The 26,845-nt window shown below is 45.2% G+C and overlaps 1 protein-coding gene across 3 annotated transcripts in view; it reads left to right on the top strand.

Annotated features, from left to right (window-relative positions):
- Positions 1-26,845, top strand: part of PNPT1 (polyribonucleotide nucleotidyltransferase 1) — a 41,478-nt gene that overhangs the window by 6,713 nt on the left and 7,920 nt on the right. For all 3 annotated transcript variants that reach the window (XR_014545828.1, XM_083605099.1, XM_083605100.1), the window contains exons 9-23: positions 3,568-3,754; positions 7,280-7,331; positions 8,385-8,442; positions 9,695-9,791; positions 10,686-10,788; positions 11,935-12,005; positions 13,288-13,324; positions 15,983-16,049; positions 16,133-16,222; positions 17,140-17,193; positions 17,295-17,404; positions 19,571-19,642; positions 19,743-19,806; positions 23,635-23,718; positions 25,229-25,312. Coding sequence is in view for 2 of the 3 variants with exons in the window: in XM_083605099.1 (XP_083461225.1) it covers positions 3,568-3,754; positions 7,280-7,331; positions 8,385-8,442; positions 9,695-9,791; positions 10,686-10,788; positions 11,935-12,005; positions 13,288-13,324; positions 15,983-16,049; positions 16,133-16,222; positions 17,140-17,193; positions 17,295-17,404; positions 19,571-19,642; positions 19,743-19,806; positions 23,635-23,718; positions 25,229-25,312 (1,230 nt within the window). In the remaining variant the exon portion in view is untranslated. The remainder of the gene's footprint in view (positions 1-3,567; positions 3,755-7,279; positions 7,332-8,384; positions 8,443-9,694; positions 9,792-10,685; positions 10,789-11,934; positions 12,006-13,287; positions 13,325-15,982; positions 16,050-16,132; positions 16,223-17,139; positions 17,194-17,294; positions 17,405-19,570; positions 19,643-19,742; positions 19,807-23,634; positions 23,719-25,228; positions 25,313-26,845) is intronic.

The following is a 26,845-nucleotide window of genomic DNA, read 5'->3' as shown; positions in this document are numbered from 1 at the left end:
TATTTATATTCCACCTTTTTCCATAAAAGGGACTTAAGGCAGCTTATAGCTAAAAAAATTAAGGACTGGTTTTTTCCCCACCTGTGCTTAGCTGTTAGTAAGAACAGGGAAAAAATCAGTACAGTGGTACTTCGAGTTACAAACGCCTCAGGTTACAAATGCTTCAGGTTACAAACTCCGCTAACCTGGAAGAGTTACCTCGAGTTGAGAACTTTGCCCCAGGATGAGAACGGAAATTGTGTGTTGGCGACGCAGCGGCAGCAAGAGGCCCCATTACCGAAAGCACGTCTCTAGTTCAGAACAGTTTCAGGTTAAGAATGGACCTCCGGAATGAGTTAAGTTCGTAACTAGAGGTACCACTGTACTTAAAAATAACAAAACATTAATAGAATATCACAGCACCAGCCCTTTCCTTAAAAACTGTCGGTTCCATCAGAAGGACAACAAGGAGGGAGCCAGCCTAACCTCTCTAGGAAGGGAGTTCCAAAGTCTGGGAGCAGCCATCGAGAAGGCCCTCTTCTGCATCCCTGCCAAACCTGCCTGTGAGAGTGGCAGCACCGAGAGAAGGCTTAGATGGAAGGCTCATTTGAAAACCAGTGTGCGCCACTCTCCAAGGGCTGGTTCACATACACATATTCATCACTTGATGACAGCATGTGTGAATCAGCAACCACAGATCAAAACACTGCAGTTAGACTTTGCGTATCACCTCAGATAACTTCAGGTGCAATAATTCCTGGTTCTTGCATTGAACACTGAGGGGCTGAGAGATGTGTTGAAGGACTTTGATGTGTATGAACCAGTTCTAAACTTAAGTGGTTTCCTGATTCCTCAGTTTTGAGGTCATTCACTAAATTTATTAATGGGGCTGAAACTTTGTAGGTAGGATGTATTTCTTTGAATGAGTGGTGCAACCACACTTGGAAAACCGTGTGCGTTTCTGGCTGCCTCACCTCAAAAAGGACATTGTAGAGTTCGGAAAAGGTAACCAAAATGATTGAGGGAATGGAGTAACTCCCCTATGAGGAAAGGTTACAAGATTTGAGGCTTCTTAGTTCAGAAAAAGGACGAGTAAGAGGAAGCATGATAGAAGTACCGTATTTTTCGCACCATAGGGCGCACCGGACCATAGGGCGCACCTAGATTTGGGAGGCGGAAAACAAGAAAAAATTATTCTGAACCCCAGAAGCCAGAACAGCAAGAGGGATCTGGCTTCTGGGATACCGTGTGGCTGTTCTGGCTTCTGGGGTAACCGCGCCAAGCCTCTTCAGGGCAGAGGGATGAAGGCTCCCCCTGCCCAAAGAGGCTGCGCAGGGCTAAAGCAGAAGCCAGGACAGACGCGTCGCTGAAGGGGCACTGCCCCTTCTCTCTCTCTGCGCAACGCCCCTCCTTCACAGGAGAGGTGCTGCGCGGAGAGGGAGAAGGCGCAGCGCCCTTCAGCGAAGCTGGAGAAGGAACAGAAGGAGACCCTTCTGTTCTGTTCCTCCTCCGGCTTCCAGGACAGGCGCGTTGCTCAAGGGGCGCTGCGCCTTCTCTCTCTCTCTGCGCAGCGCCTCTCCTTCACAGGAGAGGCGCTATGCAGAGAGGGAGAAGGCCCAGCGCCCTTCAGCGAAGCTGGAGAAGGAACAGAAGGAGACCCTTCTGTTCCTCCTCCGGCTTCCAGGATAGGCGCGTCGCTGCGAAGCGGGAGGAGGAACAGGAGACCCTTCTGTTCCTCCTCCGGCTTCGCTGGATAGACGCATTGCTCAAGGGGCGCTGCGCCTTCTCTCTCTCTCTGCGCAGCGCCTCTCCTTCACAGGAGAGGCACTGCGCAGAGAGGGAGAAGGTGCCTGCCCTTCAGCAAAGCTGGAGAAGGAACAGAAGGAGACCCTTCTGTTCCTCCTCCGGCTTCGCTGGACAGGCGCGTCGCTGCGAAGCGGGAGGAGGAACAGGAGACCCTTCTGTTTCTCCACTGGCTTTCAGGACAGGCGCGTCGCGGCGAAGACAAGGAGCCTGCATTCGCTCCATAGGACACACACACATTTCCCCTTCATTTTTGGAGGGGAAAAAGTGCGTCCTATAGAGCGAAAAAATACGGTATAAATTTACTCATGGTATGGAGAAAATGAATAGAGAAATGTTTTTCTCCCTCGCAGAGCTAGAACTTGGCAACATCTAACGAAGCTGAGTGTTGGAAGATTCAGGATAGACAAAAGAAAATGCTTCTTCACACAACACATGGTCAAACTATAATATTTGCTCCCAGGAGAAGCAGAGTTTAGGGCTTGGCAATATCTGGTTTTCAACATCGTGATATATCACCAGCAAAGCATCGTGATGTACTGATATATCATGATGGTTGAAATAAGGATGGAGCTATGTAGAGGCATTGGCTGGCATCGTGATTTTTACCAGTGATTCGCTGCCCTCTGCAGGAGTTGGGAGAGCTGAGCCGGCAGAGTTAACAGGGAATGCTGGAATCGAGAGAAGCATTGCCTGGCTTCACAGTTTCCCCCACATTGTGGGGTTTTTTGCATAGCACATACACACATACACAAGTCAAGATACATTGCCAGATCAAGAATTATGAAACCAGATCTGATATCAGAATACAGTGGTACCTCGGGTTAAGAACTTAATTCGTTCCGGAGGTCCATTTTTAACCTGAAACTGTTCTTAAGCTGTGGTACCACTTTAGCTATGGGGCCTCCCACTGCCGTCGCACGATTTCTGTTCTCATCCTGAAGCAAAGTTCTTAATCCGAGGTACTATTTCTGGGTTAGCGGAGTCTGTAACCTGAAGCATCTGTAACCTGAGGTACCACTGTATGGATGTCAAACCGGTTTTGGACAATATATTGATATACAGTGGTACCTCGGGTTACATACGCTTCAGGTTACATACGCTTCAGGTTATAGACTCCGCTAACCCAGAAATAGTGCTTCAGGTTAAGAACTTTGCTTCAGGATGAGAACAGAAGTTGTGCTCTGGCGGCGCGGCAGCAGCAGGAGGCCCCATTAGCTAAAGTGGTGCTTCAGGTTAAGAACAGTTTCAGGTTAAGAACGGACCTCCGGAACGAATTAAGTACTTAACCTGAGGTACCACTGTATATCGCCCAGCCCTAGCAGTGATGGCCACCAAGCTGGATGACTGTAAAAGAGGATTAGACATGGAGGATAAGGCTACAATGACTGTGATCTGTCTCCACTGTGGTTGCCAGTTGCTGGAAAACTCAGGAGGGGAGACTGCTGTTGGGCTGAGTTCCTGCTTTCAGGCTTTCCACAGGCATCTGGTTGGCCCTGTGAGAACAGAATGCTGGACTAGATGGGTCACTGGTCTGATCCAACAGGCTGTTGCATTCGAACAACTGTATGTGATGTCTCATGGCTTACTGTTTCTACTTTGTCAGGATCAATGTCATAATGAAATGACCTGCATTGCGAGAGTGCAGGTTAAGTTGTTAGCTTCTGTTTTCAAAATCCACACTGGCCATTTGGGTTTCTCTGTGATATTGGTTGATAGCCGAAATGTGTCAGTCCAAGAAGACAGCTGTGACTGACTTTCCCATCTCTGAATTTGAATAAATAGTGATGTTGGAAGCTGCTGCCGAGAACATATTGCAGCAGGACTTTTGCCATGCTATCAAAGTGGGCGTGAAGCACACCCAGCAAATAATTCAAGGCATACAACAGCTGGCAAAGGAACAGGGCGTTGCCAAGAGAACCGTGCCGAAGCTATTCACTGCTCCTGAGCAGATCGTGGAATGTGCAAAGCAGTAAGTACACAAAAGGTTTTCTGGGCTACGTGGGCTGCAACTGCAGATATAGTAGCTGAATTTAGGTTTCCTTATTTTAAAAATCTAAAATACACCTACGTAAATTTTCATCCACCTTCAAAACACAACAAAAGCTGCTATGATATGGAAAGAAAAGGATATATTAAAACTGCTCTGCTCATATGCTAAATAAAAGCCCAGCTCTTGATCACTTTCTCTTCCGTTTGGTACCCTTTACTAATTATATTTGTGTTAGTAATTGCCTTTCTTTACTGATCCTCCTTTGTGTGTAGGAGCCTAAATTGTGCTGGTAAAAATAGGCTTGCTTAATCCTTGGTGAATGTGAAATTCCCTGAAATTCTGAAGCTGTGGAAGAAAAAACAGTTTGGTGGGGGATATGGAGGGATATGCAATATTTCATTTTTAGGACTGCCCCTCCTCTGCAAGGACCCAGGGATGGACAACCTGTGACCCTCTGGGTGATGCTTTTTTCCAACCCCATAATTCCTGACCACTGGGCTTACAGGCTACCCGTCTCTGCTTTTGGGAACGCAACAGGCAGAGCAGAGCAAGGGATCTGAACAGAACGTTAAAACCTTTTCACTGTGTGCTTCTCACCACCCTTGTCCTTAGCTAGCACTGCTGACGAAACAGTGTCTCACAAAATACTGCTCAGCAATGACGGTGGTGCTTTTCATCTTGGGAAATTTTCAGCTTTGTAGCTGGCAGAATCTTTTGACCCATTTGGCCCCTGTCTGTCCAGCTGCTGATGTTGCCTTCTGTCTCTGGAGAAGAAAACGGGACAGAGCTGGCCGCCAGGATAACAAGGCACACAAATTTCCTTTTTTTAAAAAAAAGTGTTCTCTCCCCGCCCCCCCAACTGCCACTGGGGCTTAAAGTGGGTTGTATTAAAAAATATCAGCATTAAGTGAAAGCAAAGTGAAACCATCTCTGTAAAGGCAGTTGGACTGTCTTTTATGAATTATGAATAATTCTTGCCCCATGGTTTATTTTAATTAAAGAAGAAGCCCTTTTTTCTTTTTAAGGGAAAAAATAATCTGTGTCAAGCTGCGTACAGTCATACCTCGGGTTAAAGTAGCTTCGGGTTGAGCGTTTTCGGGTTGCGCTCTGCGGCGACCCAGAAGTTACGGAACGCATTACTTCCAGGTTTCGCCGTATGCGCAGACGCTCAAAATGACATGTGCAGATGCGGCAAATCACAGCATGTGCAGACGCAGGTTGTGTTCGCTTTAGGAAGGAACGGGGCTCCAGAACGAATCCCGTTCGCATCCTAGGGTACCACTGTATTTCACTTGGCACATTTGGTCCAATAACTGAAGCGAGCAAGAGGGGTGTTTTCATATGCGTGCAGTCTGGAGCAGTGAGGTTCTCCCTGTGAATTGTAGGAAACCTGCTACTGAATCAGCTTGAACTTCCATCCTCTTCTTCACAACCAGCCTGAACAATATTTTGGGATCTGTCTTGAACAGAGAGGCTGCGAAGTGCTGGAGTCTGTCCAACATCTTTGCATTAAAGTGAGGATTGAAGATAAATTGAGTAACAAATCGGAACACCCAAATACATGGCAGGGGTTGAAAAGGCATAAGCAGTAGAAGCAAAAATCTGACCTACGCTGAGTGAGGCTTTTTTTTCTTCTTTAAAGCAATTGTACTTTTTAGATGTATAAAGTGAAAGATAGTCTCAGCCATGAGACACCTTATAGCCAGGCTTCCTCAACCTTGGCCCTCCAGATGTTTTGAGACTACAAATCCCATCATTCCTGACCACTGGTCCTGCTAGCTAGGGAACATGGGAGTTGTAGGCCAAAAACATCTGGAGGGCCGAGGCTGAGGAAGCCTGCCTTATAGCGGTCTTATCTTATGTTTTCTGGCGGGGTGTTCTTTCTTCTGTTGCTTCATGACAAATAGTTAGGCTTTATTTCATGCCTGTCTGTAACAGCATTCAATCGTTCTTTCCACTGTGCAGATTGGAAAGCTAGTGCCCCAGTAAAAATAATAAGCTGGAAATTCTCATTGTAAATTTCACCTGTGCTGTAGAAAACCAGGTGCTGGCCTTAGACAAGTAATTCCCTCTCGGCCTCAACCTTCCCATCTTCAGTATGGGCACAGCAGTTTTTGCCGAAGTAATTACAGCACTGTTGCAATTTGGCTGCAGTTCCATTGTGTTCCAAGTGCCTAAGACGACGTGTCGGTAGTTTTCAGGGTCGCATCGCATGATGACTTTGTGTATTGCATTAGGACTGTGTAATGTTCTAGATCTAATTGCCACTCAGTCCTTTTGAGTGTTGTTGCTTAGGCAGCCAAAACAGCAACAGCCATGTGTAAGGGGGGAGGTATTATTGGTCTAAGGTTTGCAGAAGTACAATAAAATGGATGGAAAGAGACACACTCACCCAAAACAGCCTAATGACAGCTAAACATCTTCACTGAGTGATTGACTGTTGGAACGGGGAGGGATTCTACTGCCCCTTCCACCCCAACCCCAACATTAACCTAAGATTGGGGGTTGCTCTGAAGAGGTGCCAGCCTTTGACTTACATTGTTCTATAAAATACCTTATGCCCTGACAGCATTACAGTGGTACCTTGGGTTACATACACTTCAGGTTACAGACTCTGCTAACCCAGAAATAGTGCTTCAGGTTAAGAATTTTGCCTCAGGATAAGAACAGAAATTGTGCTCCGGCGGCGCGGCAGCAGCAGGAGGCCCCATTAGCTAAAGTGGTGCTTCAGGTTAAGAACAGTTTCAGGTTAAGAACGGACCTCTGGAACGAATTAAGTACTTAACCTGAGGTACCACTGTATTTAAATAAAACGAGCAGCGGTGTTGTAGTGGTCTGGTGCCCACTATTCTGCTCTAGTTTTCTCTGTAGCGATTCATAGGAAAGAAAGGGTAAACTTCCTCACTATTTAACTGATGGAAATGGCAAGGCTTCTCTTTGCTTGAGAGACCTCTAACATGTGGGACTCAGGTGGGCAAAATGTGTTGCAGTTATGCTTCTTTTCATCTTCTTGGCACGGCTGTTTGATTTTTGCCGTCTGCTTCAAGGCAGATTGGGATCCTTCTGGAGACAAAATATATGAGGTACCAGAGAAGAACTGTCACTCGGGCCTTGGCCTGTCTGGCTAGGATTTATGTGTAGCACCTGTTATTTTCTCTGTTTGTCCTGTGTTGCTGCTTTAAATGTCATGGGGATCAACTAGGTTGGCATTCAGATACAGTGGTACCTCGGGTTAAGCTCTTAATTAGTTCTGGAGGTCCGTTCTTAACCTGAAACTGTTCTTAACCTGAAGACCACTTTAGCTAATGGGGCCTCCCGCCGCAACTAGGCCGCCACCGCGCGATTTCTGTTCTTGTCCTGAAGCAGAGTTCTTAACCCGAGGTACTATTTCTGGGTTAGCGGAGTCTGTAACCTGAAGTGTCTGTAACCTGAGGTACCACTGTATGATTTGGCTATATAATTTTTTGTCTTTCTCTTTTCTCCCCCACCTTCCCGTGCTTGAAGCCTTGCATCTGGAAAGATCACTGCTGTGTTTTCCGACTTCACGCATGATAAAGTGAGTACTTAAATGCATTTTGGTAAATTGCGCCTGAACCACTTCTCGGGTTTTCGCTGTTTGGCTTCAGCCAGTTTAAAGAGATGCACACACAACTCCTGTCTAGGTATTCTGCTCTGAATTTGTTCCTCTTGTTAGATGAAATGTAAACGGCAATGCAAAGAACCCTTCTGCCCACCCACTTACTGTAGCCTCAATTGGCCTGCTCTCTTCGGCACCACAGGACCCTCCCATCCCGATCCAAAGAACAAGAAGTGTATCTCCAGAAGCCGCCTTCTGCTTTATTCCTCCCTAAGTTTGAGGGCCAGGGACGCGGGTGGCGCTGTGGGTTAAACCACAGAGCCTAGGACTTGCTGATCAGAAGGTCAGTGGTTCGAATCCCCGCAATGGGGTGAGCTCCCGTTGCTCGGTCCCTGCTCCTGCCAACCTAGCAGTTCGAAAGCACGTCAAAGTGCAAGTAGATAAATAGGTCCCACTCCGGCAGGAAGGTAAACGGTGTTTCCGTGCGCTGCTCTGGTTCACCAGAAGCGGCTTAGTCATGCTGGCCACATGACCCGGAAGCTGTACACCGGCTCCCTCGGCCAGTAAAGCGAGATGAGCACCACAACCCCAGAGTCGGCCACGACTGGACCTTTACCCTTTACCTTTAAGTTTGAGGGCTCAGCATAAAATGGTAACTGCCTGCATATGGTGGGAATTAAAAGTGTTCCCCATTGGTGGTGCCAGCATGGAGAAATTGCGTGCACTGGGAGAAAAGCTTTTTCAGGTTCCCAGCTAGATCATACATAAGCAGAGTTTGGATGGTCATCTGTTATGTATGATCGAGTTGAGGTTCCTACATTACCTGGAGTTGGGCCAGGTAACCCTTGGGGTCCTTTCCAATGTTACAATTCTATGATCACATCTACTGAGTGGCGTGACTCTCTAGGGAAGTGTGTTTCTATGGCCTCTGCGTGCTGACGTACGTTAGCTCCCACGCGTAGGACACGCAAGAGATTCTATAGCTCATCTTAACAAAATTCAGAATGTGTCAATGGATATCTTACATCCTAGATCTCAAGAGATGAAGCAATTAACAAAATCAGACTTGAAACAGAAGAGCAGCTGAAAGGTCAGAACCACTCATAATTGACTATACATGTTCTAAAATGTTTTACTTTGCCAGGGTTTGTCTTACAGTTCTGCGTTCGGCAGTCAAACCTTTTTTCATGGACTTGGGGATACAGATATTTGCAGCAGCCTGGTTCTTACTCAGATGGTGAAGCTGCGTCAGGACTGTGCCACTTCTGATTGGGGGGGGGTGTCACATGATCAAATGCTTCTTGCCTCATTTCTTAACATTCTCTGCAAATTGAAAACCAGCACATGAGAGAGAAGGTTGACATCCAGTGGGGTTAGGGGGTTGGATTGTATTTTTCATGAGGAGCATTCGGTCGTATGTACCCCTGCTTTGCAATCCGAAGAGATAAATGTGTCTGGGCTGAATTGCACCCTTGAGAACTAAGCCTGTGCTATAGTCCTCCTTGTGGGTGTTGAAGATGAAGATGCTGAAGACAGAAGCATGTACCCCCACCCCAAACCAGTCTTCCATTCTGACCTCCAAAGGCACTGAGAATACTCTTGGCTAGTGTTGGGCTGTGTACTGTGTACCTGCTTAATGAAACGAGACAGAAACCAGCCAGACACTGCAATCCAAACCCCCTTTGTGCCTAGGTGTGTGTGTGTGATATGGATGTGTCCCTGCCCATGGGCTCATGCCAGCTTCACTCCACTGGTGCAGAGCTCAGCATCCTGCCCACCGAACATGCAGGTGGACAGTAGTGTCACCAGCAGGATCCCTGTAGATGAGGGGCGACATTTCAGGAGAGGGGCTGAGCCCCACTACTGTCTCATGACAGCACTGAGGATAATCAGTGTGTCGGCTCCAGGCTGGTGCAGCTCTTTGTCTTCATCTTATGCCCCAGCCATTCTCTTAGGTGCTTTGAGCATCAAACCTGCCAATGCCAGTGTGGTGTAGTGGTTAAGAGCAGTAGACTCGTAATCTGGTGAACAGTGTTCGATTCCCCGCTCCTCCACATGCAGCTGCTGAGCGACCTTGGGCTAGTCACACTTCTCTGAAGTCTCTCAGCCTCACTCACCTCACAGAGTGTTTGTTGTTGGGGAGGAAGGGAAAGGAGATTGTGAGCCGCTCCTGAAGGGGAGTGAAAGGTGGGATATCAAATCCAAACTCTTCTTAACTGAAAATTTAAAGCAAGTTGTGACACCTACTGTCACAAATTCCTTTTACTTCCCTTCTAGTTATATAGTTGGGGGAATAAGCATTGTGTTTTAGGTTTCGTTTCAATTTTCTTCTTTCTCTCTAGAAAAGTTCCCGGAAGCAGAGTGTTACGAAATCATGGAATCTTTTAACGTCGTCTTGAAGGAAGTCTTTAGAAATCTTGTTCTGAATGAATACAGGAGGTAAACTTGGTGTTTTCCGGGTCGCTGTATTTAAAACAGGTTCATCTGCAGAATAAGGACACTGAAAGGCCGAAAGCAGCAGCATCTTTGCACCAGTTTGCAGTGGCCTTGCATATCAAGCCGTCTGCACATGGTTCCTTTAAGGAATGGATGCTTACAAACATAGAACTATCAGTATGCTCCTACTTTGTGGTACACAGCCTTGTTTTCTCATAGCTTTAAGCCCATGGTTAAGCTTAACTGTGGTTTAAAGGTGAGCACACAACATGCTGGGAGCACAAGGCTAAAAATTTCAGGTGGTAGGCAATTCCAGGAGCTAAGGCTCAGTGCTAAGCCCCCTTACTTGCCCACTGAATTTAATATATCTGACTTCTGAGTAGGCCTGGTTAAGAATGTGCTATAAACGAACCAAAAGCAGCAGTAAGCCAGGAACAAACCTTAGTTTCAGCTTGTGGTTTGTTTGGAGGGAGACAAGCTAACAGCCCTGGTTTGGATGTAATGCTAGGCCATGTCACGGTTTCACTCCCAGCAATACATCAGGAGCAGGAGAGGAACAAATCACCTGTGGTTTTAGTGCTGTGCACCAGTCTGCTTTATACTGTGGTTTAAATCGAAAGGCCTTAAATCATGGTTTTGTTTGAGTATGTTTAAAAGCAGTGTGTGACCAAGGCCAAAACCTGCTCTCTTTGGGGCCTTATTTGACTGTGGCTTCAAATGTGTGCGCATCAGGCTGGACTAGAGGCAAGGTGGGTAGCCACAATCATCCCTTTCCCCCAGTTATAGCCATAATAATACTTGCACTGGACTCCAGATATTCATGAATGCAGGCCAAATCTAGAGCTGAGGTGGGAGGAACCTGTGGAAACTGTCCTCTCTGCTGCTTTATTCCCATAGATGTGATGGTCGAGACTTGACTTCACTTAGAAACATCACTTGCGAGGTGGACATGTTCAAAACTCTTCATGGATCAGCGTTATTTCAGAGAGGCCAAACCCAGGTATTCACTGATCTTCCTTTTTTTCCGTTTTTTATTTTACTCAGAAATAAAAATACTGTGGTTCAGTGGCCGTGGGTCAGCAACTAAAATGAAATTTACAAAATGGACTTAGATGCTGTGGATAAGCTCCTGAAGACCATCCTGAAATAAACTTGATTCTTTATTTGAATAAGTGCAAAATCATTCCTAACTTTCTCCGAGCGTGCTTATAAAATTAGAGTACACGTACATTCTGCATCAATATTAAAAACCGCACTGTGTGGGGGATGTGTGAGTCAGTGAATGAAAAGGTTCCCCGTGGGCGAATTGCTTAAAATAACAGCATCTATGAATCAGACCTGCTGCTCTGCTTAAATTGAAGGGTGATAAATTCTCATATATATATATATATGAATGAGAATCTAAGTTCGGCCTCATTGAAGGGCAGTATTTCAATATGAGTAGGAAAATGAGAGTACCCCTAAACATTTTTTAGAAAAAAGCACTGTGTGTGTGTGTGTGTGTGTGTATGCGTGCAGTGCTTTTTTCTTAAAAAATGTTTAGGGGTTCTCTCATTTTCCTACTCATTGAAATACTGCCCCTCAATGAGACCAAACTTAGATTCACAAAATGTTTAGGGGTATGCGTCCCCCCAGAAAAAAGCACTGTATATGTGGGGGTGGGGGTGGAGAGTGTCTGTGTGTGTGGTAGTTCTCCCCCCCCCCCCCCCCGTCGCCAAAAAGAAAATCTGTTCAGAAGAACTGTGTGTATATTTTACTGCAAGTTCTTCTAACTAATGTCAATTTAAAAGTTGTCACACCTTTGAACTGCATTAGTGACTCGCCCAGCTGTAATTGGTATCCGGTGGGAAGGCTAGAATAGCAAATGTGCCCTCTAGATTGGTTCATAATTAGCAGAACCTGTAGCCAAGAAGGGGGGAGGGCTGAAACTTGAAGTTGTTCTCTGTAAATCCAAAACAGTGCAGTGCAAACAGTTCATGTCAATGAGTCCCCTTCTGATATCATTGTGAATTTGTGCCCAGAGCAATACTTACTTTATCTGGGTTTTTATGTGTCTTGCTTTTGAATCATTGCGCTTTCTTATTTGTTGAGAACTTAATTCCTCTCCCCTAAACCACAGTATTTTCAGTAGACCTCTGTTTTCTAGGTCCTCTGCACAGTTACATTTGACTCACTGGAATCGAGTGTAAAATCTGACGTTATCACAACAGCTTTAAGGTATATATACCACCATCCCTTCTCCTTTCAAACCCCAACTTGACTTTATTAGTTGCACCATGTGACTCTTTAGGACCTTGTGTTCATAATCTTCAAGTAAATCAGGAGGGGCCATAGCTCAGTGGTTAGAGCTTCATGCTTTGCATGAAGAAGATCCCTGGTTCAATCCTGGCATCTCCATTTAAAAAGGATCAGGTGGCAGACAGAGGTGAAGACCTCTCCCTGCCTGAGAGCTTGGGGCAGACTGCTGCCAGTCTGGGTCGATAAACTGGACTGTATGGGCAAGTCTGATCGGAGGTAACGCAGCTTCCGACATTCATATGAAATCACCTTTGCTTTGAAGGCAATCTCTCTAAACGTTATTGAAAATGGGTATATTCAGCCCCTTCAGAGAAATCAAGACTGGCCACATGCAAAAAGAAATATCAAAATAACGTAGCTAAGTTGAACTTTGAAGTAATCCAGAGACAGTACAGTGCAAAAGTAGTTATTAAAAGCTTTCCTAAGAAGAAAGTTGCTGGGTTTTTGCTTTTTTTCTGTTTCTGTAGGGACAAAAAAATTATTGGATCAGGCAACTCGAATGTGAGTTGGTTATTCCATAGGGGATAGTTCTAACTGTTTAAGGACAAATCCTAGTGGGGCAGATGTATTGAGAAATGGCAAGGAATATGAAAACACGGACTTTGCTTTAACAATGAGCAGGAATCTAACAAAGGCTTCCTCATCTGTTATTTATTCAGTATCAGAAAAACACTTCTAACATGGTTTTGCTCATACAGGCGACTACCATCTTAGCCGTGTCGAATTGACACGTGATCAAAGACGGAACAGAATCGGAACACCCGCGAGAAATGGTCGCTGCCTGTATGCAAACGATTACTCAGATAAAAATTATTTAATCTGTTGTTGGTCTGGTGCTCACCCAACTTCTCAATGAAGCGTAAGCCGGGCTCAGATGCACTTTGTTTTAACGATAGAGTAGCTTAATGTGCCCTAATATTGTTCTCTGAGCTCTGGTAGAGGCAGGCAGGCAGGGCCTCCCGGGAAAAGAATTTCCCCTAGTATTTAAGGTATTACAGAAACAAACAAAAAACCTTCAATTGTTTCCTAGCATTATGAGCCAAGGGTGCCTTTCTAGAGGTTTAAAGGAATTTGCAGGCAGGCATGGCCTCGGAGGGATGCTTTAGGTGCCTGCCCCTCATTTCCTTCAAGGGGTTCCTGATCTTTAAGTAAATTACTTGCAGCTCATTTAGTTTTTTGTAACACTTGTTTCTGTTTTCAGTGGAATAAAGGAGAAGAACTTCATGCTCCACTACGAGGTATGAGAACTCACTTCAGCTCTATAAAAAGCATTTGTGCTTAATTATTAGGAGTAATTACTCTGAAAACATAGGGGCTTGTTCTCAAATTGCTTTCTTTATATCTGGAGCCCGTTCCTGAGGCCTGAAAGCTGCATGCAGGCCTCTTCGGAGCTTTCTCTAGGGAGACATGCTGTATGTGGAGTTGCTGTTCGTCCATCTTCATTGCGGTGTCAGGGTGTATTTAGGGGTTGTATAGAGTTGCACAGTGCTATAATGTATTTATTTTAATTGTTTTGTGATTTTAATACCGTACACTGCTTTCGGTGCTCTTTTTTAAAAAAAGAAAAGCAGCTGAATATGTACCATAAATAAAGCGTCTTCTCCCCTCACCCTGACTTTAATAGCGCTGGTATTTGAAACAAACAGGCTCCTTTTCACTCTACCTTTGCTTCTTGCTCATTTTTGGATAGGATAGAACTTTTGTTGAGACTGCTGCTGACAAGCTATGTTCGCTGGTTGCTTTGCTGCCCAAAAGCAAATACCGTATTTTTCGCTCTATAGGACGCACTTTTTCACCTCCAAAAATGAAGGGGAAATGTGTGTGCTTCCTATGGAGCGAATGCAGGCTCCTTGGCTTCAGCGATAGCAACATGAAGCCTCCGAAGCGCAGAGGGAGCGCACACACACCCCTGCGCTCCGGAGGCTTCGCATTGCTTTCGCTGAAGCTGCCTGAAGCCCGAAGCCCCCCGGAGCACAGCGCGAACTCCCGCTGCGCTCCGGGGGCTTCGGGCAGCTATCCGCAAGTCTTCGGAGCGCAGCAGGAGTTCCCGCTGCGCTCCGAAGGCTTGCGGATAGCCGCATGAAGCCTGGAGAGCGAGAGGGGTCAGTGCACACCGATCCCTCTAACTCTCCAGGCTTCGCTTCGCTGGAGAGGCGTTGCACAGTTTTCCCTCTCTGCGCAGCGCCCCTTCAGCGAAGCGGGAGGAGAAATGGAAGGGGCTCCGTTTCTCCTCCCGCTTCGCTGAAGGGGCGCTGAGCAGAGAGGGGGAGATTTTTTTTTTCCCCTGTTCTCCCCCTCCTATGGTCCGGTGCGTCCTATAGAGCAAAAAATATGGTAAATGGGAGGGTTGCTCTTCTTCCTCCTCCTCCTAATCTCAGGATCATAGAACTGTAGAATTGGAAAGGACCTCAAGAGTCATCTGGTACAATCCCCTGAAATGCTAGAGCATCCACGAATCTCAGCTAAAGCACCCATAATTGCCTCTTCCTAATCTCTCTCTGTCTCTCAAACACACCAGAGTGTGTATGAGAGATAGAAAGAGATCGAGATTAGGGGAAGATTAGGTTTGGCGTGAGTCCACCATACCCTAGTGGGGTGTAGTGGTTAGAGTGCTGAGCTAGGACCTTGGAATTCAGGTTCCAGTTCTACGCTCGGCCAAGAAGTTCACCTTGGACCAGTCACAGTTTCTCAGCATAGCCTACCTCATAGGGTTCCGAGGATAAAATGGGGAAGGGGAGAGTCTTGTGCTCCTCCTTCAGCTCCTTGGAGGAAATGTGAGATATAAATGTAGCAGTAGTAGATGGTGGAAATACAGTCATACCTTGGATCCCGAACGCCTTGTGAGTTGAACGTTTTGGCTCCTGAACGCTGCAAACCCAGAAGTGAGTGTTCCGGTTTGTGAATGTTCTTTGGAACCTGAACATCTGACGTGGCTTCCAATTGGAAGCCGCGCCTTGGTTTCCAAATGTTTTAGAAGTTGAACAGACTCCCTGAACGGATTCTGTTTGACTTCCGAGGTACCAATGTAATAACAGTAGCAGCAGAACCAGATAGGTGGTTGCTGAAAATGCTCTGCAGCTGTAGCTGCTTGCGCAAAGGAACCTGATCCACTGAAAAATTTTGATTTCCCACCCTCTCTTATTAAAAGGATAATTTGTAAATCATCCCTTAGCTTATCCAAATTTATATATATAGTCCAGCAGCACCTTAGAGACCAACTAAGTTTGTCTATTGACAGTGAAACTTTTGAGTACTGAAGCTACAGAGATTTTTGTGAAAGATAGTTGAACTTCAGCATAGTAATAATAATAATTAATAATAATAATTTATTATTTGTACCCCACCCACCTGGCTGGGTTTCTGCAGTTTTAAGACATGTTTAAAAATGTTGGAGAGTTTTGATTCGGTTTCGAAAGAAACCTCTTTCATACTTTGAAACAGAAGATCCTGAAAAGTGTCTAAACCTTAAAATTAGGCACTAATTCAGACTTCCATTTGTACAGCATAGTATAGCAACTCTAAGTAAAGCTACTTTAACTGATAAAATATCTGAAGGTTGTATCACTTCGAATTATAATGCAAGTATTCACTCTGAGCTACTTATGATTGTTGCTTTCATTAGGTGTGCATATCTCCGCATAGGATAAGCCAGATAGTTTATTTTTTAAAAGGTCATATTGTTTTCGTGACGACTGTGAAAGTGAACAACTTAAAATATGTGGCTGAAGATTATTCCAAAGGGCAGCATATTAATAACTCTGCAAATGACTCATTGCATGAACATATTTTTATCCTTTTGGGTGAATTCCATGGATGTTTGCCTTGAAATGAATGCTGACAATCAGAAAAGCATTATACTGACTTTCTCCCCCTCTTGATATATTAAAATTTTGCAGTTTCCTCCATACGCAACTAACGAGATTGGCAAAATTACTGGCATGAATAGAAGAGAGCTTGGCCATGGTGAGTAAGAACAGAAGAAGCTGAATATTTAGACTGAAACTGAATTACTCCTTGTAATTCACAACATAATTTTTTATTTGTAGGTGCACTTGCAGAGAAGGCTTTGAAGCCTGTGATTCCCAGTGAATTCCCTTTCACAATAAGGGTTACTTCAGAAGTACTGGAGTCAAATGGTATTTGATTTTTATTATTTAACTATTGCTCAGAATGTGTGGGTGGAATTCAACTTAGCGCTAAGCAGATCGTTCCATCGATAAAACTATCTCCACTCGCCCCCACACCTATGATTTGAAATCTGGCAGGGCCCTTATCACAAGGCTAATGGGAAGGGCAAAGGATGAGGTCCACCCCTGTTACTTTTTGAGATTTCCCCCCTTTTTAGAAGGCGCAAGGGGTCATGAATTGGCTAATGGGCTTTGGCCTAATATTTGTGGATTTCATTAGGGAAACCCCTACTCTTTCCCCCAAGGACGCGGGTGGCGCTGTGGGTTAAACCACAGAGCCTAGGACTTGCCGATCAGAAGGTCAGCGGTTCGAATCCCCGCGATGGGGTGAGCTCCCGTTGCTCAGTCCCTGCTCCTGCCAACCTAGCATTTCGAAAACACATCAAAGTGCAAGTAGATAAATAGGGACCGCTCCAGCGGGAAAGTAAACGGCATTTCCATGCGCTGCTCTGGTTTGCCAGAAGGGGCTTAGTCATGCTGGCCACATGACCCGGAAGCTGTACGTCGGCTCCCTTGGCCAATAAAGTGAGATGAGTGCCGCAACCCCAGAGTCGGTCATGACTGGACCTAATGGCCTTTACCTTTACCTTACTCTTTCACCCATAATTTGAGGACATGTCTTTAGACTATATACTGTTGCAGATGTTAGCTGAAATTTCTGAACCGCAACAAAACAGTGCAAAAACCGAGTGCTTCTTGTATCTGGAAAGAAAACCCCCTATCCCAGGGAGAAATATAAATCATACGGTGGCAAACGGTTCTCCATTTCTTTTGTGTTGCTAAGAAACTTATTTATATGCAGATCATTTATTTTAGCAGCTACTCAAAAATGGTTGATAGCATAACCTTGTGGTTTCTGTTTCCAGGATCATCGTCAATGGCTTCTGCTTGTGGTGGGAGTTTGGCACTGATGGATGCAGGTATTCCACAAAGAAGAATTCATATTTTGGGACGTGTTTATGCATAGGTCAATGGAAGTGGCACCAAAACTCTGAAATGCTATATTCTCTTTTATTGTTAGGAGTCCCAATATCGTCTCCTGTCGCAGGTGTTGCTGTTGGTTTGGTTTCCAGGGCTAATTCTGAAAAAAATGGAGACATTGAGGATTATCGCTTGCTAACAGACATTCTGGTAAGAGTTCCTAATTGAGTCTGTTTCTCAGTATTCAAAAGATCTGGACTCTAGCTTAAAACTCAGATCTGTGACATGTGTAAATTATAGGTAACTGTGCACAAATTGGCAATTACACGTGGCTTGGAGGCTTGGCTATGAATCTGGAAGTCCTCATTTTGAACCTCTCCTCTGTTATGAATTCAGACAAACTACCATCTCTTCTCCTTAATCCTTTCCATCTGCAGTATGAGATAATAATACAGGATTGCTTTACAGGATTACAGGATTCCCTATATCAGGCATCAGCAATCTCAACCCTCCAGATGTTTTGGGACTACAATTCCCATCATCCCTGACCACTGGTCCTGTTAGCTAGGAATGATGGGAGTTGTAGTCCCAAAACATCTGGAGGGCCGAGTTTGGGGGTGCCTGCTTTGGATAGTACAAAATGATTATAAAAGTTCCCTTTGTTTACTATTAGTTCACGTTGGAGAATGCATAGCGTTTACATGCAGAACAGCCACCTTAACACTTCATTAGTAGCCACAATGCTAAAATGGGGAATAATTTGACGGCTTATTGTAACCACAGTACCTGATTTGACATTAATGTTTTTATCACATTGACTGCCAGATGTTCAAAATCTGCTGTCCGTGCAAAAATCTTCCACATCTGCAACAGAACTCACATTCATCACAGCATCGCATTAGATCAGTAGTTTTCAACCAGTGTGCCGTGGCACCCTGGGGTGCCTTGAATTATGGTCAGGGGTGCCGTGGGCAACATTGGCCTCTGTCCTTCCCTCCCTCCCTCTGATGCCCTCTCACGTCTCTGCCTCCAAAAGGCTTGCACAGCTATTTGTTGCAGTAGCCCTGAATACAAGCTCCCCAGGCGAATGGTGCCTCTGTGGCTGGACAGGGGTGCTGGTTGCCAGGAGCTGAGGCAGCTCAGAGGCCAGTGGTGGATGCAGTGGCTGCCCAGAGAACTCCCAAGGAGAGTGGGGAGGAGAAGAGGCTGAGGGAACACTCCACAAGGGAGGGTGTTTGAAAAAGGGTGAGAGGCTGCCAGCTCGGCAGGCAAGGAGGTGACACAACTGGGTTCCTGAGCCCCACAGGGGTACGGCAGAACGAATGTAGTTGGTCAAGGAACCCATGGACCCAAAAAGGTTGAAGACCTCTGCATTAGATGTATACATGAATTGGTATACAGTAATTGTGTCTGCTTACCTGAAATCTTGGAAATCATAGTTCTTTTGATGGAGCTAGGTAAAGGTAAAAGGACCTCTGACCATTAGGTCCACTCGTGACCGACTCTGGGGTTGCGGCGCTCATCTCACTTCATTGGCCAAGGGAGCCAGCATACAGCTTCCGGGTCATGTGGCCAGCATGACTAAGCTGCTTCTGGCGAACCAGAGCAGCCCACGGAAAGCCGTTTACCTTCCCGCTGGAGTGGTACCTATTTATCTACTTGCACTTTGACGTGCTTTCGAACTGCTAGGTTGGCAGGAGCAGGGACCGAGCAAGGGAGCTCACCCCGTCACGGGGATTCAAACTGCAGACCTTCTGATCGGCAAGTCCTAGGCTTTGTGGTTTAACCCACAGAGCCACCTGCATCCCTTTGATGGAGCTAGTGTTCTCTAATAGAATTCTTACCACTTGCATTGGCTTAAAATAAGCTTAAGCTTGTAGTGCAGTTGTATTCAAACTCTTATACAGTGGTACCTTGGGATGCGAATGGGATCCGTTCCGGAGCCCCATTTGCATCCTGAATAGAATGTAAGATGCGACAGCACGTCTGCACGTGCACGGGTCACGTTCTGCTGCTTCCACGCATGCGCGCGATGTCATTTTGACCATCTGCGCGAGTGGCAAAACCTGGAAGTAATGCGCTCCGTTACTTCCGGGTCGCCGCAGAGCGCAACCCAAAAATACTTATAATTAGGAGAAAAATAAACTATAATTAGGAGACTTCTGCTAAAGGTTCCTCAGACAGGAACCGACTGCGAAAATATGTTTCAAGTATAGGTTTTGTGGTTGCAGCCAAAATGTAGGAATTGTTTTAACCTATTGTGGTAGATTTTGCATCCCTCTATTATGTTTAGGGCTGGGGTGTTGGTTTTTTGGGTCTGTGAGTAGAACCTCTGTGGTCTTGGAAAGACATTTGGAATATATTTATTTTCTGCAGGGAATAGAGGATTATCATGGTGATATGGACTTCAAAATGGCTGGAACGAATAAAGGAATCACTGCCTTACAGGTATCCTCCTCCAATCCTCTTAATTTGAAATAAACCTCTGTTCCAGAAAAAAACAATGCCGTTGATAGTGATTTTAACTTTTTCACTTGTGTATCATTAGGCTGATATCAAGCTACCAGGGATACCCCTAAAAATTGTGATGGAAGCTATTCAGCAAGCCACAGGTGAGTGTAGAGCGCATGGCATTTGATTTTCACTGCTGTTTTGATAATTTCCCATGAAATGGACAATCAGCCTATTAGAACAGTACAGTGGTACCTCAGGTTACAAACTTAATTCGTTCCAGAGGTCCGTTGTTAACCCAAACTGTTCTTAACCTGAGGCGCACTTTCACTAATGGGGCCTCCCGCTGCAGCGCTATTTCCGTTCTCATCCTGAGGTAAAGTTCTCAACCTGGAGCAACTACTTCCGGGTTAGCGGAGCTCGTAACCCGAAGCGTTTGTAACCTGAGGTACCACTAAATCCTTATCAGTGCCCACCTTAATATCTCTGACTTGACCATTGTATTTAGGTGGTCTCTTTGAGGTTAAGCCTTCTAAATAAAAGCCTCTTGAAAGCTTCTGGAACGGCATGCATTCTGTCCCTACATACCAGGGGCAAAACCTCAGGCCCACAAACATGCTTTTGCCTGATTTGAAAGTCCTTGGCCGTCAGGTGCATCTTGCTTGCCTGGGTGAAGGATAAGCACATGCTTACTGCACAGAGGTAACAGTCACATTCGTTGCTCTGTCTGCTTTTGCCTCTGGCCGTGGCATGCGGTCTAAGGGGCTGCCCGTGATGCCATTTGCTGTGTCGCTATGTAGTATCCCATGGACAGTTCCCTACAATTGGTAGCCTTACTGGTAGCGCTGTCATCCTCTATGTTGCCATAGTGTTTCTCAAACCTTGAGCACCCAGCTATTGTTGGACTACAACTCCCATCGTCCCTAGCTAGCAGGGCCAGTGGTCCAAGGGATGATGGGAGTTGTAGTCCAGCAACAGCTGGGGAGCCAAGGGTGAGAAGCACTGCAAAGCATGTGAGAAGGGCTTCTGTGATGGCCCTTCTCCTCCGAGGTGACCTCCCCTCTGAGTGTACCTTGAACCATTACTGTAATGCAGACTTCCTCAAACTCGGCCCTCCAGATGTTTTGAGACTACAATACCCATCATCCCTGACAACTGGTCTTGCTAGGTAGGGATCATGGGAGTTGTAGGCCAAAAACATCCAGAGGGCTGAGTTTGAGGGAGCCTGTTGTAATGCTTTTCAGCAATTCATCAAGATGGGCCTCTTCACCTAGGTCTATGGTTGTGTGGACGTATTGCCACCTTTGCTTTGATACTGGTCATTTTTGTGTTCTTCAGGGATTTTCATATTTTTGCAACCTGCCCTAGGCCCATTTGGTGAAGTACACATTGCACTATGAGCACAAATAATAAATTAACAAATCGCTATTCTGGTTTTGGCCCTGTTTTGACCTTTTGTGGATGCCTGGTTAAAATTGTTGGTGTAACAAGCAATCATTGTTAGACATAGCAAGTTCAGTGGTATGATAAGAATAATTCTGATGTGTGAATTAAAAAAAAAATCATTTCATTGGTAAAATGTATGGCTTCTTATGTGCCAGGTAAATTGGTTGTCTCTTTTTCCAGTGTTTAAAAGTTAGGAGTCTGGTTCATGATATGCAGGAAAAAAATTAATATTAAAGGGACTCAGCATATTTGAGAGGTTATTAACCTAATATGCATTATTCAGAATGCTCCTATATGAAATAAAATGTGGCATTAATGGTTATTGAACCAAAGACTTAAAGAAAGATATGCACTGGGCATATATTTGTTTGGAGCCAAGGTACTCCTTGGACACAATCTAAAAAATAAAAATATGATAATACTGAGATCCTCATCCTTCATGTTAAGTTTTGTAAAAGAGCTTTTAGCTTATGGGTCACTTCATTTTAAACTGGGGTGGGAAACCTGTGGCCCTCCAGATGGTTCTGGACTTTGCCCATTGTCCCTCACCATGCCCATGCTGTCTGGGGCTGATGAGAGCTAGAGTCCAAGAATATGTGGAGGGCCACATGTTAACTATCCCTGTTCTAAGCAAAATGACTGATTAGTTTTTTAATGTGCACGCTGCGAGACCTCAGTTTGGTGTCCTAATGAAGAGTTAGGTAAAGGGACCCCCTGACCATTAGGTCCAGTCGTGACCAACTCTGGGGTTGCGGCACTCATCTCGCTTTATTGGCCAAGGGAGCCGGCGTACAGCTTCCGGGTCATGTGGCCAGCATGTCTAAGCAGCTTCTGGCGAACCAGAGCAGCGCACGGAAGCGCCGTTTACCTTCCCGCTGGAGCACTGCCTATTTATCTACTTGCACTTTGACGTGCTTTCGAACTGCTAGGTTGGCAGGAGAATGAAGAGTTATCTTGCATCTAATAAACAAAGCCTACCGTTGACTGTTAGACAGCGAGCCCAGCTTTAATATTTTCCTTTTCATGTTATCGTTCTCATTTCTTAAAGGAATGCATCTGAAGGCAGCCCTGTTTAGGGAAGTTTTTAATGTCTGATGTTTTATTGTATTTTTAATATTCTGTTGGAAGGCACCCAGAGTGGCTGAGGAAACCCAGCTAGATGGGTGGGGTATAAATAATATTATTTTATTATTATTAAGCAGAATAGCCTCAAAAAAATAACCAAGAATGTCTTTAAGTTGCAGCCACCATGACTAATCAGCATATAAAGGAGACTTTCTAAACTTTGGGTTCTGAGATGTTGAACTACAACTCCCATCTTCCATAGTCAGCAGGGGCAGCAGTCAGGACTGATGAGAGTGGTAGACCAACAACATCTGGGAATCCAAATTTGAGAAAGGCTGGCATAAAGGTTTAGATAGTTGATTTACCAATTAGAAAGAATTAAACGTTGCAAACTTAACTCCATATGGGGCAGCTTTCGCTAGCCTGTTGCCGCCAGAGGTTCTGGATTGCTTTGATACTCTTTGGCTTACAGCTTAGCCATAGTTCTTCCCAGTCAAACTGTTGTTTATAGGCTGTGAACTCTGCCCACCCAGCGTGATTTCTGTTTCTGAAGAAGAAAGCTGGCTAGCTCTCATTTTTCTCAGGAAAGCAATTTTGATTTCTTTGCATCTGCTAGCTTGCTTGCAGAAAAGCCGTGTGTTAGAGAAAGCGTTCCATGTGACATAAGCAAATGTGACCAATTCCAAGCAAGGCGTTCATTGAAATAAATTTGAGGGTGGGGGCGGTTTCTACCTAAGTAACATATGGTGGCCCATTATTTAGATGAACTTGTGATTGCACTGGGTGATGTGTTTTTGTATTCCAAGAATCCGCTTCAGAAGTCAACACAATACAGTGGTACCTCGGGTTAAGTACTTAATTCGTTCCGGAGGTCCGTTCTTAACCTGAAACTGTTCTTAACCTGAAGCACCACTTTAGCTAATGGGGCCTCCAGCTGCCACTGCGCCACCGGAGCACGATTTCTGTTCTCATCCTGAAGCAAAGTTCTTAACCCGAGGTACTATTTCTGGGTTAGCGGAGTCTGTAACCTGAAGCGTATGTAACCCGAGGTACCACTGTACCAGCAAAAGCTTACACCAATGGAATAAGGATTCATTATTGCACAGTGATTTAAGTGCTCTGTAGTGTAATGTGCTTCACCTGGGGGAGGGAGATGTAGGGCTTTTTAAAACGCGCTGGAAATAATGCACAGAGATGGACAGAAGATCTGCTGCCCTAAGTGCCTTTATGAAGCATAAAACTGGAAACAATTCTGCTCTTTTATTGAACAATGCAGCTCCCCAAAAGTGCCTCAAACCCTTGCTGTGCTGCTGCGTGCAAAAGTTTTGCTTGATTAGTCATGTTAGAAGCATTAGGGAAGAAAGGAAGGTTTCCTTGCAACAAAATAGAGGTTTTTTAAAATGAAAGCATTTAACATGTGTGTTCTATATTTAAACTAGAAGGGTTTTTTTGTGTGTGTGTGTGTTTTTCTCCCTTAGTGGCAAAGAGAGAAATATTGCAAATTATGAACAAAACGATTGCAAAACCTAGAGCAAGCAGAAAAGAGAACGGACCACTTGTAGGTAATAGCATTTGTAATTAACTGTACATGTTCTGAGAGGTGGGTTGGGGAGTGCAGTTGGATGACCAAAGTTCTCGCAGGTGTGCAAACCATGCTTTTTAAGAACAGTGGTTGGTGGTCAAGGATACAGCCCATAGTTGTCATCCTATGCATGCATTACTTTTTAGATTAGAACCTTTCTTTCAAGTTAATTCCTAATTCAGTATAGGCTTAAAGGTAAAGGGGACCCCGGACCATTAGTCCAGTTGCGGACAACTCAGGGGTTGCGGCGCTCATCTTGCTTTATTGGCCGAGGGAGCCGGCGTACAGCTTCCGGGTCATGTGGCCAGCATGACTAAGCCGCTTCTGGCGAACAACAGCAGCGCACGGAAACACCGGTTACCTTCCCGCCGGAGCGGTACCTATTTATCTACTTGCACTTTGACGTGCTTTCAAACTGCTAGGTTGGCAGGAGCAGGGACCGAGCAACGGGAGCTCACCCCATCATGGGGATTCGAACCGCCAACCTTCTGATCGGCAAGTCCTAGGCTCTGTGGTTTAACCCACAGCGCCACCCGCGCCCCTCTCAGTATAGGCTTGGGTTTCTTAAATGTCTATTTCACTTCCCACTACAAAAGTCCCGAAAGGAGAAATTCCATAACAAAAGTCACATAAGCATGTTAAAAATTTGTTCAGGATACAGTACTATTAAAGGCTTCATTCCTATCATAACCACACCAAAAACTGGACAAAACTTCCAATCATGTAATTCCATTTGAAACAACTTTTGCTGGGATTAAATTTCATTGTTTTTAGGGGGGGGGGATCTGCCTTGATTTTTTATAGTTGATATGTATGGCACTTCTTCCTTGTGTGTTTTCTTATGCCACATCTAAAATAGGCTAAATAATGCTGGTTTGTAAACATCAACTTGGCTGGTTATATCTGGCAAGTAAGAATCCCCTCCAGGTGATCAGACAGGGAGTCAACATTTGTAAATTTGGGGTAAATTTTGTTTATACTTCATTTCAGACTGCTAGTATGGCAAAGCCCCCGCCCCTCCCATTTTTTGTGAACTAATGAATTTTAACTTACAAGGCTACCATAAAGCGATGGCATCTTTTGAGCTGAAAAGTTATGTCTTTAAGATAATAGTTTAGGTCCCGAATTCCCTCCTATTCATGCAAGGGCTTTTGATCTAACAGAGGATCCTGCTGGCAGAAAGAAAAAAGGTAGCTTTTCCTGATTCCTCCTGCATTCTCATATACACTCCAATTTTTTTTGTGGGGCAGAAGGGAGTTGCATGGGAAATCAGAGGAGGCCACCTCCCCTCATCTACTGGTAGGAGTGTCCCATGGATGGAACTTTTATTCCCATTGGAGAAAATGAGTTCCAGAACGATGCCACGATATTTTAAGTCTCTAAAAATATTAACGTTTACGTACAGCCAGGAAAAAAAGGTAGTGTTGATGTGGAAAGCCCTTGATCCTAGTATTGCAACAAATTTCTCACTTGAACTCTTTGCATTTCAGAAAATGTTCAGGTGCCATTATCAAAAAGGGCAAGATTTGTTGGCCCTGGAGGTTATAATTTAAAAAAACTTCAAGCTGAAACTGGTGAGTCTTCGTTGCTTTTTGATGTGTACTTTTGCCAATTTATTAAATTATCCTGTCCTCCTTCCCCAAAGACTAAAAGCAGGGATACAAATAAAGTTTTTCATTTTCTGGTGGCCGTGTGCTTTCTCTTAGTGCAAATGGAATGTAGATGAGAATCATAGAATTGTAGAGTTGGAAGGGACCACGAGGTCTTCTAATCCAACCCCCTGTGATGGCAGGAATCTCAGCTAAAGCATCCCTGACAGATGACCATCCAGCCTTTGCTTAAATCCCCCAAGGAAGGAGAGTCCACAACCTCTCAAGGGAGTCCGTTCTGCTGTCAAAAAGCTCTTGCTGTTGTTGTTGTTGTTTAGTCGTTTTAGTCGTGTCCGACTCTTCGTGACCCCATGGACCAGAGCACGCCAGGCACTCCTGTCTTCCACTGCCTCCCACAGTTTGGTCAGACTCATGTAGCTTCGAGAACACTGTCCATCCCCTTCTCCTTGTGCCCTCCATCTTTCCCAACATCAGGGTCTTTTCCAGGGAGTCTTCTCTTCTCATGAGGTGGCCAAAGTATTGGAGCCTCAGCTTCAGGATCTGTCCTTCCAGTGAGCACTCAGGGCTGATTTCCTTAAGAATGGATAGGTTTGATCTTCTTGCAGTCCATGGGACTCTCAAGAGTCTCCTCCAGCACCATAATTCAAAAGCATCAATTCTTCAGTGATCAGCCTTCTTTATAGTCCAACTCTCACTTCCATACATCACTACTGGGAAAACCATGGCTTTAACTATACGGACCTTTGTTGGCAAGGTGATGTCTCTGCTTTTTGAGATGCTGTCTAGGTTTGCCATCGCCTTTCTCCCAAGGAGCAGGCGTCTTTTAATTTCGTGACTGCTCTTACCAATATTAAAATTTGTATTACTGCTTAGCTAGAATCACCTTTCTTGAAACTTGAAGCCATTGGTTTAGGTCCTACCCTCTGGTGCAGGAGAAAACAAGCTTGCTCCATCTTCAACGTGACAGCCCTTTAGGTATTTGAAGGTGGCTATCGTATCTCCTCTCAGTCTCCTCTTTCCAGGCTAAACATACCTGTAGACCAGGGGTCAGCAAACTTTTTCAGCAGGGGGCCGGTCCACTGTCCCTCAGACCTTGGGGGGGGCAGACTATATTTTGAAAAAGAAAAAAAAAGAACAGATTCCTATGCCCCAGAGATGCATTTTGAATAAAAGGACACATTCTGCTCATGTAAAAACACGCTGATTCCTGGACCGTCCGCAGGCCGGATTTAGAAGGCGATTGGGCCGGATCCGGCCCCTGGGCCTTAGTTTGCCTACCCATGCTGTAGACTCTTTCCCTGTCTCATGAAAACTTTCCTTACTTCGCACTTCCTGCCGTTAACCTTAACAACAGCCAATACCTTCCAGAGTTTCCTTAAGCTAGTTGGCTTCAGTTTCCTGCGGGAGATCCGGATGGCATTGGCATCCTTCATTATAGTGAACAACGTGGAGAAGAATTCATTCATGGCAGAGATGAGCAAGAAGGTGCGTTGGGAC

This window comes from Podarcis filfolensis (assembly GCF_964270895.1).
Source record: "Podarcis filfolensis genome assembly, chromosome: 3".
NCBI lineage: Eukaryota > Metazoa > Chordata > Lepidosauria > Squamata > Lacertidae > Podarcis > Podarcis filfolensis.
Note: the sequence above shows the minus strand (reverse complement) of the source record. Positions and strands in the feature narration are given on the sequence as shown.